Source organism: Monodon monoceros, unplaced genomic scaffold (genome assembly GCF_005190385.1).
Source record: "Monodon monoceros isolate NGI ecotype Baffin Bay Population unplaced genomic scaffold, NGI_Narwhal_1 Super_Scaffold_18, whole genome shotgun sequence".
Taxonomy (NCBI): Eukaryota; Metazoa; Chordata; class Mammalia; order Artiodactyla; family Monodontidae; genus Monodon; species Monodon monoceros.
The window spans coordinates 8,621,195-8,637,509 of NW_021703774.1; the positions used below are offsets into that span (position 1 = coordinate 8,621,195).

Sequence of the window (16,315 nt, forward strand, 5' to 3'; positions counted from 1 at the left end):
TAAGACCAATGTGAAAGAGCTACTGCCTATGTTTCTTCTAGGAGTTTTATGGTTTCAGGTCTAACATTTAAGTCTGTAATCCATTTTGAGTTTATTTTTATATATGGTGTGAGAAAATGGTTTAGTTTCATTCTTTTACATGTAGCTGTCCAGTTTTGCCAACAACACTTATTGAAGAGGCTTTTCCCCATTGTATATTCTTGCCTCCTTTGTTGTAGATTAATTGACTGTGCGTTTTGTGGGTTTATTTCTGGACTCTATTCTGTTCCACTGATCTATATGTGTGTTTTTGTGCCAGTACCATACTGTTTTGATTATTTTGGCTTTATAGTATAGTTTGAAGTCAGGGAGCATGATACCTTCAGCTCTTTCTTTCCCAAGATTGCTTTAGCTATTTGGGGTCTTTTGTGGTTTCATACAAATTTTAGGAGTATTTGTTCTAGTTCTGTAAAAATAGGGATTATTGAATCTGTAGGCTGCTTTGGGTGGTATGGACATTTTAACAGTATTAATTCTTCCAATCCATGAGCATGGTATATCTTTCTATTTGTGTTGTCTTCAGTTTTTTCATCAATATCTTACAGTTTTCAGAGTACAGGTCTTTCATCTCCTTGTTTAACTTTATTCCTAGGTATTTTATTCTTTTTGATGCAGTTGTAAATGGAATTGTTTTCTTGATTTCTCTTTCTGATAGTTCATTATTAGTGTACAGAAATGCAACAGATTTCTGTATTTTGATTTTGTATGCTATAACTTTAGTGAATTCACTTATTAGTTCTAATAGTTTTTTTGGTAGAATTTTTAGGATTTTTTTGTATTTAATATCATGTCATCTGCAAATAGTGAGTTTTACTTTTTCCCTTCCAATTTGGGTGCCTTTTATTTCTTTTATTTTTTTTGTATGATTGCTGTGGCTAGGACTTCTAATACTATGTTGAATAAAAGTGGTGAGAGTGGGCATCCTTGTCTTGTTACTGATCTTAAAGGAAAAGCTTTTAGCTTTTCACTGTTGAGTATGATGTTAGCTGTGGGTTTGGCTTAAATGACCCTTATTATGTTGAGATTGTTCTGTCTATACCAAGTTTGTTAAGAGTTTTTATCATGAATGGATGTTGAATTTTGTCAAATACTTTTTCTGCCTCTATTAAGATGGTCATGTGGTCTCTGTCCATTGTTTTGCTGATACAGTTATAACGTTGATTGATTTGTGTGTATTGAACCATCTTTGCATCCCTGGAATAAATCCCACTTGATCATTATGTGCAGTCCTTTTAATGTATTGTTGAATTCTGTTTGCTAATATTTTATTGGGGATTTTTATCTGTGTTCATCAGGGATATTGGTCTGTAATTTTCTTTTTCTGTAGTGTCTTTGTTTTTTGTATCAGGGTAATGCTGGACTCATAGAATGAGTTTGGAAGTATTCCCTCCTCTTCAGTTTTTTGGAATAGTTTGAGAAATAAAGGAATTAACTCCTCTTTAAATGTTTGGTAGAATTACCCTGTGCAGTCCTCTGATCCTGGAGTTTTGGTTGTTGGGATTTTTTTGTTCACTGATTCAATTACATTACTAATAATCAGCCTGTTCAGATTTTCTGTTTCTTCCTGATTCAGTCTTGGAAGACTGTTTCTAGGAAATTATCCATTTCTTCTAGGTTGCTGAATTTATTGGTGTATCATTTTTCATAGTATTCTCTTATGATTGTTTGTATTTTTGTGATACTGGTTGTAACTTCTCCTCTTTAGGAAAGATTTTTTTTTTAATGTCAGTTTTTATGGTTATCCAATTGGTAGATCTGTGTTTACCCCAGAGAATAAGGGGGTAATCTCAATAGATTATCTTAATTGTAATAGTGTTACATTTCTTTACTACATTATAAACTTTAATTTTTTTTTAGGTACAGTGAAGGTGAAATTCGATTTAACTTAATGGCCATTGTGTCTGACAGAAAAATGATATATGAACAGAAGATAGCAGAGTTACAAAGACAACTTGCTGAGGTTTGTGGCCATGTTTTTATGTACAAAGTTCTAGCTTAGTTATTCTCTCAGGGAAACCATTTATTTTCTTTTTTCCTTTTTTCCTTCTTTCTTTCTTTGTCTGAAATATAGATTTAATCAAGTATCCTGAGTGGTGATTATAAGAATATACTCTGGAGTCAGGCTTCTTAGATTCAGCTCCTGCCTTTGCCACTTAGTGGAAGTATGATTTGAGTGTATTTCTTTGTGCCTCAGTTTCTTCATGTAAAGTAGGGATAATAGTATTTACCTTAAAAGGTGGTTGTGAAGAATAACTGAGATAACATATATATAAACCACTTAAAAAAAAGTGACAAATAGTATGTGCTAAATAAGTGTGAACAATTTACTGTAATTTCATTATATAATTGAGCAAGTTAGAATATATTTCTTACAGAATTAATTGGGCACGTTTAGATTCACATGTAATCTTTACTATTCCTTATGATGATTATCTTTCTAGTAAATATGATTGGAGAAGAGAATTAGTAATAGACAAAGACTTTTTTACGTTCCTTTGATCACATTTTCATGAGTATATTTAAGCAGATTTACTTTATAGCTCAACAGCAGATTATAGCAATTCAGTTTGCTACAGTATAGATTATTTTTAGATTAAAATTCATATGTATTGTTGTACAACATAGAAAATTGGAAGATACTACCTAGCTTTTATCCTTTAATATTGCAGTTAGTAAGCTGGTATTCCATCACCAATATTAAGAATAAAATTTGAAAATGATTGTACTGTGTTTATCATTTAAAAATAGTTTAGATTTAAGCCTCAGTCATTAGGGTGTGTTATTTCTTTTTCTTTCCCCTAAGGAGGAACCCATGGATACAGATCAGGGTAATAACATGTTAAGTGCTATTCAGTCAGAGGTTGCCAAAAATCAGATGCTTATTGAAGAAGAAGTACAGAAATTAAAAAGATATAAGGTATGTACCTTTTATTTGTTCCTTTAATGTTTTAGTATAGAGTGGTATATTTTGACATGAAGGTATGTTGAATGCTTGATTGTTTTTTCCCCATCATTTACACTTTTTCAGAATAATGTGTTGATTCCCTGGCATCCTAAAAAGGTAACTAGTGAGGTTTCTTTCCTTTTTTTTTTTCTTTTTTCAAGTATTATTACAAACACATATTTAACATATTTGATGCTAAAGTTCACTGCAGTTATTATTGATGCTCAGATTATCCCATCTTTAGCCATTGGAAGCCACTTCAGGCTGTCTCCTAAGTCCTTTTGATGTGACTCTCTTCATCTTTCATAGCTTCCTTGCTTTCTAGTATGACAAGATGTTTCAGACTCATCTTGTACATTTCCTGCTTCAGACTTGGAATCAGCCATTTTTTCAAGAAGTCCTGAGTGCTTTTGGTGAGAAATCGTATTTAGAAACCATTATCTGATGGCTCAGAGTGCTCAGTCATAACTGATTCTTCTTTACTTCTAGGACTTTTCAGAGCTAAGAAATACGTTTTTATTTGTTTCTTTTATTTTTGAAGAGAAAATGCAACATGAATTCATATTAATACTCAAATTTAGGATAAAAGGGCTTTATATTTGAAGTTAAGCATTTGTATCTTTTCAGCTGAAAGTCTTGGTTTCTATCAACATTAACATAATTACCTATTTTCTTTATGCCATCTGTATTTGTATGTATATATAAAAAGGTTCAGAATAACAGTGCCGGTAGTATTAATAACAACTGAGAAGTTTTTTCTTCAGTTAATTTTTTCATTAGGATGTATTTCATTTTGGATGTGCATTCAAATTAGCATATTTTAAAATTCATCTGAAAAAATTTTCTCTTGGTGTCATCCTATCACCAATTTAATACAAAGTTGGATTCGTTTTTTAAATTTTGCTTTCCAGTTTTTTTAGGGCTTAACATTTTTTAATTTATTTTAATTATGTCAAACATTATATAACTCAGAGTAAAATATTAAGCAAGGCTGTCTTTAATAATGTCATTCTCCTTCACTTGCAGTCTGTCTGATAAGCTTTTTTTTTTTTTTTTAAGCATCTTTATTGGAGTATAATTGCTTTACAATGCTGTGTTAGTTTCTGCTTTATAACAGTGAATCAGTTATACATATGTTCCCATATCTCTTTCCTCTTGCATCTCCCTCCTTCCCACCCTCCCTACCCCACCCCTCTAGGTGGTCAAAAAGCACCGAACTGATCTCTCTGTGCTATGTGGCTGCTTCCCACTAGCTATGTGTTTTATGTTTGGTAGTGTATATATATCCATGTCACTCTCTCACTTTGTCTCAGCTTACCCTTCCCCCTCCCCATATCCTCAAGTCCATTCTCTAGTAGGTCTGTGTCTTTATTCCCGTCTGGCCCATAGGTTCTTCATGACCTTTTTTTTTTTTCCTGGATTCCATATATATGTGTTAGCATATGGTATTTGTTTTTCTCTTTCTGACTTACTTCACTCTGTATGACAGACTCTAGGTCCATCCATCTCACTACAAATAACTCAATTTCGTTTCTTCTTAGGGCTGAGTAATATACCATTGTACATATGTGCCACATCTTCTTTATCCATTTATCTGCTGATGGACACTTAGGTTGCTTCCATGTCCTGGCTATTGTAAATAGAGCTGCAGTGAACATTGTGGTACATGACTCTTTTTGAATTATGGTTTTCTCAGGGTATATGCCCAGTAGTGGGATTGCTGGGTCGTATGGTACTTCTATTTTTAGTTTTTTAAGGAACCTCCATACTGTTCTCCATAGTGGATGTATCAATTTACATTCCCACCAACAGTGCAAGAGGGTTCCCTTTTCTCCACACCCTCTCCAGCATTTATTGTTTGTAGATTTTTTGATGATGGCCATTCTGACTGGTGTGAGATGATATCTCATTGTAGTTTTGATTTGCATTTCTCTAATGATTAATGACGTTGAGCATTCTTTCATATGTTTGTTGGCGATCTGTGTATCTTCTTGGGAGAAATGTCTATTTAGGTCTTCTGCCCATTTTTGGATTGGGTTGTTTGTTTTTTTAATATTGAGCTGCATGAGCTGCTTGTACATTTTGGAGATTAATCCTTTGTCAGTTGCCTCATTTGAAAATATTTTCTCCCATTCTAAGGGTTGTCTTTTCATCTGAGGGTTGTCTTTTCATCTTGTTTATAGTTTCCTATGCTGTGCAAAAGCTTTTAAGTTTCATTAGCTCCCATTTGTTTATTTTTGTTTTTATTTCCATTTTCCTAGGAGGTGGGTCAAAAAGGATCTTGCTGTGATTTATGTCATAGAGTGTTCTGCCTATGTTTTCCTCTAAGAGTTTGATACTGTCTGGCCTTACATTTAGGTCTTTAATCCATTTTGAGTTTAGTTTTGTGTATGGTGTTAGGGAGTGTTCTAATTTCATTCTTTTACATATAGCTGTCCAGTTTTCCCAGCACCACTTATTGAAGAGGCTGTCTTTTCTCCACTGTATATTCTTGCCTCTTTTATCAAAGGTGACCATATGTGCGTGGGTTTATCTCTGGGCTTTCTATCCTGTTCCATTGATCTAGATTTCTGTTTTTGTGCCAGTACCATACTGTCTTGATTACTGTAGCTTTGTAGTATTGTCTGAAGTTAGGGAGCCTGATTCCTCCAGCTCCGTTTTTCGTTCTCAAGATTGCTTTGGCTATTCGGGATCTTTTGTGTTTCCATACAAATTGTGAAATTTTTTGTTCTATTTCTGTGAAAAATGCCAGTGGTAGTTTGATAGGGATTGCATTGAATCTGTAGATTGCTTTGGGGAGTATAGTCATTTTCACAATGTTGATTCTACCAATCCAAGAACATGGTATATCTCTCCATCTATTTGTATCATCTTTAATTTCTTTCATCAGCGTCTTATAATTTTCTGCATACAGGTCTTTTGTCTCCTTAGGTAGGTTTATTCCTAGGTATTTTATTCTTTTTGCTGTAATGGTAAATGCAAGTGCTTTCTTAATTTCTCTTTCAGATTTTTCATCATTAGTGTATAGGAATGCCAGAGACTTCTGTGCATTAATTTTGTATCCTGCTGCTTTACCAAATTCATTGATTAGCTCTGGTAGTTTTCTGGTAGCATCTTTAGGATTCTCTATGTATAGTATCATGTCATCTGCAACCAGTGACAGCTTTACTTCTTCTTTTCGATTTGGATTCCTTTTATTTCTTTTTCTTCTCTCATTGCTGTGGCTAAAACTTCCAAAACTATGTTTAAGAATGGTGAGAGTGGGGAACCTTGTCTTGTTCCTGATCTTAGTGGAAATGGTTTCAGTTTTTCACCATTGAGGGCAGTGTTTGCTGTGGGTTTGTCATATATGGCCTTTATTATGTTGAGGAAAGTTCCCTCTGTGCCTACTTTCTGGAGGGTTTTTATCATAAATGGGTGTTGGATTTTGTCGAAAGCTTTCTCTGCATCTATTGAGATGATCATATGGTTTTTAATCCTTCAATTTGTTAATATGGTGTATCACATTGATTGATTTGCATATATTGAAGAATCCTTGCATTTCTGGGATAAACCCCACTTGATCATGGTGTATGATCCTTTTAATGTGCTGTTGGATTCTGTTTGATAGTATTTTGTTGAGGATTTTCACATCTATGTTCATCAGTGATATTGGCCTGTAGTTTTCTTTCTTTGTGACATCTTTTTCTGGTTTTGGTGTCAGGGTGATGGTGGCCTCGTAGAATGAGTTTGGGAGTGTTCCTCCCTCTGCTATATTTTGGAAGAATTTGAGAAGGATGGGTGTTAGCTCTTCTCTAAATGTTTGATGGACTTGGCCTGTGAAACCATTTGTTCCTGGGCTTTTGTTCGTTGGAAGATTTTTAATCACAGTTTAAATTTTACTGCTTGTGATTGGTCTGTTCATATTTTCTATTTCTTCCCAGTTCAGTTTTGGCAGGTTGTGCATTTCTAAGAATGTGCATTTCTTCCAGGTTGTCCATTTTATTGGCATAGAGTTGCTTGTAGTAATATCTCATGATCTTTTGTATTTCTGCAGTGTCAGTTGTTACTTCTCCTTTTTCATTTCTAATTTTGTTGATTTGAGTCTTCTCCCTTTTTTTCTTGATGAGTCTGGCTAATGGTTTATCAATTTTGTTTATTTTCTCAAAGAACCAGCTTCTAGTTTCATTGATCTCTGCTATCGTTTCCCTCATTTCTTTTTCATTTATTTCTGATCTGATGTTTATGATTTCTTTCCTTCTGCTAATTTTGGGGTTTTTTTGTTCTTCTTTCTCTAATTGCTTTAGGTGTAAGGTTAGGTTGCTTATTTGAGATGTTTCTTGGTTCTTAAGGTAGGATTGTATTGCTATAAACTTCCTTCTTAGGACTGCTTTTGCTACATCCCATAGGTTTTGGGTCATTGTGTTTTCATTGTCCTTTCTTTCTAGGTATTTTTTGATTTCCTCTTTGAATTCTTCAGTGATGTCTTGGTTATTAAGTAGTGTATTGTTTAGCCTCCATGTGTTTGTACTTTTTACAGACTTTTTCCTGCAATTGATATCGAGTCTCACAGCATTGTGGTCGGGAAAGATACTTGATACGATTTCAATTTTCTTAAATTTACCAAGACTTGATTTGTGACCCAAGATATGATCTGTCCTGGAGAATGTTCCATGAGCACTTAAGAAGAAAGTGTATTCTGTTGTTTTTGGATGGAATGTCCTATAAATATCAATTAAGTCCTTCTTGTTTAATATATCTTTTAAAGCTTGTGTTTCCTTACTTGTTTTCATTTTGGATGATCTGTCCATTGGTGAAAGTGGGGTGTTAAAGTCCTCTACTATGATTGTGTTGCTGTCATTTCCCCTTTTATGGCTGTTAGTATTTGCCTTATGTATTGAGGTGCTCCTATGTTGGGTGCATAAATATTTACAATTGTTATATCTTCTTGCATTGATCCCTTGATCATTATGTAGTGTCCTTCTTTGCCTCTTGTAATAGTCCTTGTTTTAAAGTCTGTTTTGTCTGATATGAGAATTGCTACTCCAGCTTTCTTTTGGCTTCCATTTGCATGGAATATCTTTTTCCATCCCCTCACTTTCAGTCTGTATGTGTCCCTAGGTCTGAGGTGGGTCTCATGTAGACAACATATATATGGGTCTTGTTTTTGTATCCATTCAGCCAGTCTATGTCATTTGGTTGGAGCATTTAATTCATTTACATTTAAGGTAATTATCGATATGTATGTTTCTATTACCATTTTCTTAATTGTTTTGGGTTTGTTACTGTAGGTCTTTTCCTTCTCTTGTGTTTCCGGCCTAGAGAAGTTCCTTTAGCATTTGTTGTAAAGCTTGTTTGGTGGTGCTGAATTCTCTTAGCTTTTGCTTGTCTGTAAAGGTTTTAATTTCTCCGTCAAATCTGAATGAGATCCTTGCTGGGTTGAGTAATTTTGGTTGTAAGTTCTTCTTCATCACTTTAAATATGTCCTGCCAGTCCCTTCTGGCTTGCAGAGTTTCTGCTGAAATATCAGTATTAATATTTCTGCTGAAATATTAACCTTATGGGATTCCCGTGTATGTTATTTGTTGTTTTTCCCTTGCTGCTTTTAATATTTTTTCTTTGTATTTAAATTTTGATAGTTTGATTACCATGCGTCTTTGCGTAATCTCCTTGGATTTAACCTGTATGGGACTCTGTGCTTCCTGGACTTGATTAACTATTTCCTTTCCCATATTAGGGAAGTTTTCAACTATAATCTCTTCAAATATTTTCTCAGCCCTTTTCCTTTTCTCCTGGAACCCCTATAATTCAAATGTTGGCGCATTTAATATTGTCCCAGAGGTCTCTGAGACTGTCCTCAATTCTTTTCATTCTTTTTTCTTTATTCTGCTCTGCAGTAGTTATTTCCACTATTTTATCTTCCAGGTCACTTATCCGTTCTTCTGCCTCAGTTATTATGCAACTGATCCCTTCTAGAGAATTTTTAATTTCATTTATTGTGTTGTTCGTCATTGTTTGTTTGCTCTTTAGTTCTTCTAGTTCCTTGCTAAATGTTTCTTGTGTTTTCTCCATTCGATTTCTAAGAGTTTGGATCATCTTTACTATCATTGTTCTGAATTCTTTTTCAGGTAGACTGCCTATTTCCTCTTCATTTGTTAGGTCTGGTTGGTTTTTATCTTGCTCCTTCATCTGCTGTGTGTTTCTCTTTCTTCTCATTTTGCTTACCTTACTCTGTTTGTGGTCTCCTTTTCGCAGGCTGCAAGTTCGTAGTTCCCATTGTTTTTGGTGTCTGTTCCCAGTGGCTAAGGTTGGTTCAGTGGGTTGTGTAGGCTTACTGGTGGAGGGGAGTAGTGCCTGTGTTCTGGTGGATGAGGCTGCATCTTGTCTTTCTGGTGGGCAGGTCCACGTCTGGTGGTGTGTTTTGGGGGTGTCTGTGGTCTTATGATTTTAGGCAGCCTCTCTGCTAACGGGTAGTGTTGTGTTCCTGTCTTGCTAGTTGCTTGGCATAGGGTGTCCAGCACTGTAGCTTGCTGCTCGTTGAGTGAAGCTGGGTCTTGGCGTTGAGATGGAGATCTCTGGGAGATTTTCACCGTTTGATATTACGTGGAGCTGGGAGGTCTCTTGTGGACCAGTGTCCTGAACTTGGCTCTCCCACCTCAGGGGCACAGCACTGACTCCTGGATGGAGCACCGAGACCCTGTCATCCACACGGCTCAGAATAAAAGGGGGAAAACAGAGAAAGAAAGAAAGAAGAAGATAAAATAAAGTTATTAAAATAAAAAATGATTATTAAAAAAGAATTTTTTTAGTAATAAAAGAAAGAAAGAAAAGAGCAACCAAACCAAAAAACAAATCCACCAATGATAACAAGTGCTAAAAAGTATACTAAGAAAAAACGGACAGAGAGAACCCTAGGACAAATGGTAAAAGCAAAGCTATACAGACAAAATAACACACAGAAGCATACACATACACCCTCACAAAAGAGAAAAAGGGAAAATATATATATATATTGTTGCTCCCAAAGTCCACCTCCTCTATTTGGGATGTTTCGTTGTCTATTCAGGTATTCCACCGATGCAGGTACATCAAGTTGATTGTGGAGATTTAATCCGCTGCTCCTGAGGCTACTGGGAGAGATTTCCCTTTCTCTTCTTCGTTCGCACAGCTCTTGGGGTTCAGCTTTGGATTTGGACCCGCCTCTGTGTGTCGGTCACCTGAGGGCATCTGTTCTTCGCTCAGACAGGACGGGGTTAAAGGAGCAGCTGATTCGGGGGCTCTCGCTCACTCAGGCCAGGGGGTGGGAGGGGTACTGATGCGGGGCGAGCCTGCGGTGGCAGAGGCTGGCGTGACGTTGCACCAGCCTGAGGCACGCTGTGCGTTCTCCCGGGGAAGTCGTCCCTGGATCCTGGGACCCTGGCAGTGGCGGGCTGCCCAGGCTCCCCGGAAGAGGGGTGTGGATAGTGACCTGTGCTGGCACACAGGCTTCTTGGTGGCGGCAGCAGCAGCAGCCTTAGTGTCTCATGCCCGTCTCTGGGGTCCGCCCTGTTAGCCGTGGCTCACGCCCGTCTCTGGAGCTCCTTTAAGCAGCGGTCTGAATCCCCTCTCCTCGCGCACCAGGAAACAAAGAGGGAAGAAAAAGTCTCTTGCCTCTTTGGCAGCGCCAGACTTTTTCCCGGACTCCGTCCCGGCTAGCCGTGGCGCACTAACCCCCTGCAGGCTGTGTTCACACCGCCAACCCCAGTCCTCTCCCTGCGTTCCGACCGAAGCCCAAGCCTCAGCTCCCAGCCCCCGCCCGCCCCGGCCAGTGAGCAGACAAGCCTCTCGGGCTGGTGAGTGCCGGTCGGCACTGATCCTCTGTGCGGGAATCTCTCCGCTTTGCCTTCCGCACCCCTGTTGCTGCGCTCTTTCCCACGGCTCCAAAGCTTCCCCCCTCCGCCACCCACAATCTCCGCCCGCGAAGGGGCTTCCTAGTGTGTGGAAACCTTTCCTCCTTCACAGCTCCCTCCCACTGGTGCAGGTCCCATCCCTATTCTTTTGTCTGTGTTTTTTCTTTCTTCTTTTGCCCTACCCAGGTATGTGGGGGGTTTCTTGCCTTTTGGGAGGTCTGAGGTCTTCTGCCAGCGTTCAGTAGATGTTCTGTAGGAGTTATGCCACATGTAGATGTATTTCTGATGTATTTGTGGGGAGGAAGGTGATCTTCGCGTTTTACTCTTCTGCCATCTTAAAGCTCCGCCTGATAAGCTTTTTTCAGAGAGTGAAAAGAGTGAAGGAAAGTTCGAATTTTGTAGGACTTTGGAAATGGTTCTTATTCAATTTGTCATGTTTGTCACAGTAGAAAAAGCAGTTTTTCATTTTAAGCTCAGTTGAAGGCAGGGATTGTTCTTTTTCTTTCTGTTGCTTACCACAGTGTCAGGATACTGCTTTGCAACACACTTAACAGCCAGCAATGTGACTTTTAGAATACACGGACCTTGGACTAGTAGGATTTCTTCAGGTGGAAGTGGTAGGGACTGGCTCCAGAGTATTTCAGGCAGGAAAAAGGAGGGCTGAATATATGGTGACAGGAAAGTAAGGGATGAAAACTTGAATGTTATCTTCTATTTTATGTGATATAAAAAAACCCTACCTATTATTCATATATTCTTGTGCAGTGTTGTTTCATAATTAATTTTTAATAATTATCTAAAATAAAACTAAGTTTTTAGAATCTTTGCTACATTGTTGGAGAATGCTTTGTTCAAAAAAATAAAATGATTCTCATATTGATATAAAATGAACACGTTAAAATTTTAGTTAGTTCATTAATTGAGCAAACCTGTAAGATGTCACAACTATTTCAAAGAAGTCAAAGAAGCTCAAATTTATGTGAAGTATAGGAATGTTGAAACGAATTCACAAAAGATGGAAACTTTTTTCTTCCCCTATGGGAAGGGAAGTAAATTGAACCTCTACCAGACAGTGAAAGGTTGCAATCACGTAACTTGGGAGAGCATACTTTAGACAATGCACAGTTTTCCACTGAAGCCCAGACAATCCCTACAGTCTATTTGCTTTTGGTCAAAAATAATGTCAAAGAAAGATTGTTCTTAATCACACAATAAAGCTGGTCTCATTAGGCATGGCCTTATTTACATAGGTGTAGTAGCAAGAGTGTTAATTTATCACATGGGCCGTCTAAGTTTGCTTTCCTTTTTTCTTTTTTTTTTTTTTTAAGATTTAATTTTATTTATTTTTGGCTGTGTTAGGTCTTCGTTTGCTGCGAGTGGGCTTTCTCTAGTTGTGAATGGGGGCTACTCTTCATTGCGGTGCGCCGTCTTCTCATTGCAGTCGTTTCTCTTGTTGCAAAGCACAGGCTCTAGGCACGCAGGCTTCAGTAGTTGTGGCATGCAGTCTCAGTAGTTGTGGCGCACAGGCTTAGTTGCTCTGCGGTATGCAGGATCTTCCCGGACCAGGGTTTGAACCCATGTTCCCTGCATTGGCAGGTGGATTCTTATCCACTGCGCCACCAGGGAAGTCCCTCTAAGTTTGCTTTCATAAGTTAAGTTTTCATAAATTATCTCAGATTAGACTTTTAAAACCCACTGTTATTTGCTAAGCCAAGAGTAGGAAGCAGCACCCAGGGAGCTCTCTCCATATGTTTTATTGTAATTAGTCTTTATTCTCAATCGCAATGGAAGTCTCATTATTTCTCATATTTTTTTTATGGGAATGGAGGATCTTCTTCCATTACTATTTTGAGTTGGAGACAAAAATTAAAATATCAGAAACTTAGTGAAAATACAAAGTTAGTGTGGTTTGATATATGTTTTATTTTCAGATTGAAAATATCAGAAGGAAGCATAATTATCTGCCGTTCATTATGGAATTGTTAAAGACTTTAGCAGAACACCAGCAGTTAATACCACTAGTAGAAAAGGTAAGTATTTTACTGGCGAATACTTAAATTAGATTTAGATTCTCCAAAAAATGTTTTTTGGCTTGAGAAGAGATAAAATTGGTTGAAGCTTTTTATTTTCATTTTTTTGCTCTTACTTACTGTTTTTCATCTAGAGGAACATTAGTTCAATCTAATATTGCAAAGTAAAAATAAGGAATTGCATTACTGCTTTAGCTTTCCAGAATCCTTAGTGTCAGGAATTCAGGTTGTGCTATATTAGAATGAAATGTAAAACATTTTTCTTTCTTTAGCTGAAAACAAATTATTAATTTTAGTTATTGAAATAATAGATTTTTCTTATTTAACTTAGCAAAAATTTGAATTATCATCAAATTGACTACTAGAATGAAGGGGGAAAAAACATAACCTAGCCTAAGAAATAGGTTTTCTTATTCCTAAGTTATTACTCTTTCCACTGAGGGAAAACGCATAGGTTAGTGAAAAATTTGGACCGTTAACTTAAAGACCAGAATACATGGTAGGTTTTTTTTTTCTTATTTTTAAGTTCATGAAGCAAAGATACATTTCAACCGAGCTGTTTGATATCATCATAAATTCTAAATAATACAAGATGTGAGTTAAGGTTTTTATATATACATTATTATCTAGATCCTGAACATGTGCTTCAACTTTTAGCATTAAATGTAAAAATTTACATTTAAGAAAATTTAGAAGAGGACTACTAAGTCTTCTCTTTTCCATATAGGTTTTTCTATTCATGTATCTCAGGGTGTTAAATCATAAAAGTCCAAGATGGGAAACTGATTTTTAAAGTTTTAGATTAACAATTAGGGTCCTGTGATCCTCAGAATTGCCTGGTTAACAGAGTACCTCGATATTATATTCTTTGTATGAAACACTATGAAATATTTCTCTGTTGAAAATATTAAACAAAATGAAATATAGACTGTTATGCTCAATTGTATGATGTATCAGGTATTAAGTATAGATAAATATTATTAGGGACCAGACAAATGTTATTAGAGAAATTTAAAATATATATGTTGTGATTTAAAATTGGCCTGTGAGTAAACTTTTTTGGGCAAATTAAGAAAAGGACCATTCTTATTTGATTTTAATGACAGTATATTTCCATAATTTTTTAAAAAGCATAGATAGAGTACAATAGCTTTTCAGCTTTTACATTAGAACCATAATTCCTTAGTTCACATTATTTTGGACACAGGGTGGCAGTATATGAATGCCTAGTGTTAGTGGAATACCAACTCAGTCTCTTCTTGTGTTTGCATTTGTTTTATTGAATATAATACAAAGACATTATATGTCTGTTTTATTGAAAGGGTAGTTACTGACTTGCTTGTTCTTTGACTAATAATATTGTACAAGCAATATTGAGATATATTTCTTTCTGTATAGACACTATACAGAAAGATACTGTATATGCAGTATCTTTTATGTGCCTAGATTCTGAAGGGAATTCAGATTCATTATTTGATTAAAATTTTTGAAATGTTTTGATTATTTATCCAACATTTATCTAGCTGAAACTATATTTGAGGCAGTCTCTTAAAGTCAGTGGATATACACATAATTAAGACACATTTTTCTGTCTTAAGCAACTGAGTTGGGGAAAGGAATACATGATTATAGTACTGTGCTGCATAGTATTATTCTGATAAGTGCTAGAATAAAGTCACGCTAAAGATTCTGGGGGATCACAGCGTAGCTCCTAAATAGCTTTATGCCACTTAAAATTTCACGTCCACAAATTTTGAATCTGTGGTTAGAATTAAATGCTTAATTTCTGCCAATAATCAGCTTCCTTAGCACAAATATATTTTTGTTCATCTTATTTTGAAAAAAGAAATCATATATCGTATTGAAATATCACTTTCTGCTGGTAAATGCAAATGTTAAAAATTTAAAAAACAATAGATTAAGATTACATTTTACAGTTATATCCAATATAAAGACTTTAGTAGTGAACATTACTTAATAAGTAATACTTCTAAGAAAAGAATTACATGTAGAATTCAGAAATGGATTATTATGTCAAAAATCCCCCCCTTTCCCCCAATGCCAAGTGAAAGAAGAAAAGATGTGGCTAGTCTAGGCAGTGTTGCTACTTGCTAAAGCCATCCAGGATCAGATTTCTGAGTAATTGGAGGCAGGTCCTGACTGCCTGTGATGGTGTGGAAGTATTTGACCTGTGGAAATCTTTTCATTTTACAAAGTAACAAAGAGTGAGGACTTTGATTCTCCCAAGAGCATGCGGCTTTAATGAATTAGGTTAAGATATTGCCGTGTAAGTGTTCTTGTTCTATGAAGCTTCTGGTCTTATCTGATCAGTTCATTGAGTATACATTACATAAAGATTGCTCAGGAGGTAACCTAAAAATATAAAGTTATAAAACTTCTTGTGCCATATACCAAATCTGTTCCTTAAAATATAAAATAAAGTCAGCTATATTAAGATTTCATTTGTAAAACTTTTATTCAGGTACATTTACAATTCTTTTCAAATTTTATCTCAACCTTTATATGTGTTTCTGAATCATTGTCTATCCCAGGTTTTTAATAACCATCAATAACCTACCATAATTTAGAATCACAGATTTTGTTGCTATGGGGGATTCAAAGCACAGTACTGAATTTTGTACAGATTTTACCAAGACATTATAATTCAGTTGGTAATAAATAACTAATCTGCAGAACTTACTTTTTCTATCTCTTAATAGAAATAAGGTAGAAGAATAAAGTTATCTGCAATAATATGTACATTAATACCTATGATTACAGAATTATCTGACTTCAGTCAGCAATTTTTAGTATCTCACTAGCACACTAAATAGAAGGAAAGTATTTCTTAACAGTGAACATTTTTTCCATGCTATTTTGAAATACAGTATTTTTTATTTTTCAAAAAAGGCAAAACAGAATACAGGCTTTCAGTTTAAATCTCAGATATGTTACTTAGCTGTTATGTTATTAACTGTTGCTTTTAGGCAAGTTATTTACTTTATCATAGAATCTATTTGCTCATCTATAAATTGGTAATCACACTTCACATTCTTAAGGATTAAATGAGATAATATTGGTCAAGTTCATAATATGTGCTCAATAAATGGTAATTATTTTTAACTTATTTAGCTCACCCTTAGTTTTATCTGAATTATATAGCTTAATACATGTATGGATACTCTGCATTATATGTCTTTGCTTTTTAAATTATGTTGTAAAATTTATGTCATTAACCAGTAGATTGATTCCTGTTAATCCTAGTAAACTTCCTGTATATTCAGAGATCACTAAGAAAAGAGGTACATATTTTAATTTCCAAATTATATCTAAAATTGAATAGTATTTTTATTATTTGGAAACAGAAGACTTCTTTGAAAAATTGTACATATCAAATTACAAATTATGCTTGTTATTAAAAATGTTTATGCAAG

General features: G+C 35.6%; 1 protein-coding gene across 2 annotated transcripts in view; it reads left to right on the top strand.

Annotated features, from left to right (window-relative positions):
• UCHL5 (ubiquitin C-terminal hydrolase L5) overlaps nucleotides 1-16,315 on the top strand; it is a 46,981-nt gene that overhangs the window by 28,767 nt on the left and 1,899 nt on the right. Inside the window, exons 8-10 of one of the 2 annotated variants that reach the window (XM_029230759.1) lie at nucleotides 1,897-1,999; nucleotides 2,843-2,956; nucleotides 12,783-12,881. In XM_029230759.1, coding sequence (XP_029086592.1) covers nucleotides 1,897-1,999; nucleotides 2,843-2,956; nucleotides 12,783-12,881 — 316 coding nt within the window. The remainder of the gene's footprint in view (nucleotides 1-1,896; nucleotides 2,000-2,842; nucleotides 2,957-12,782; nucleotides 12,882-16,315) is intronic. The other variant, XM_029230760.1, reaches the window with a different exon arrangement.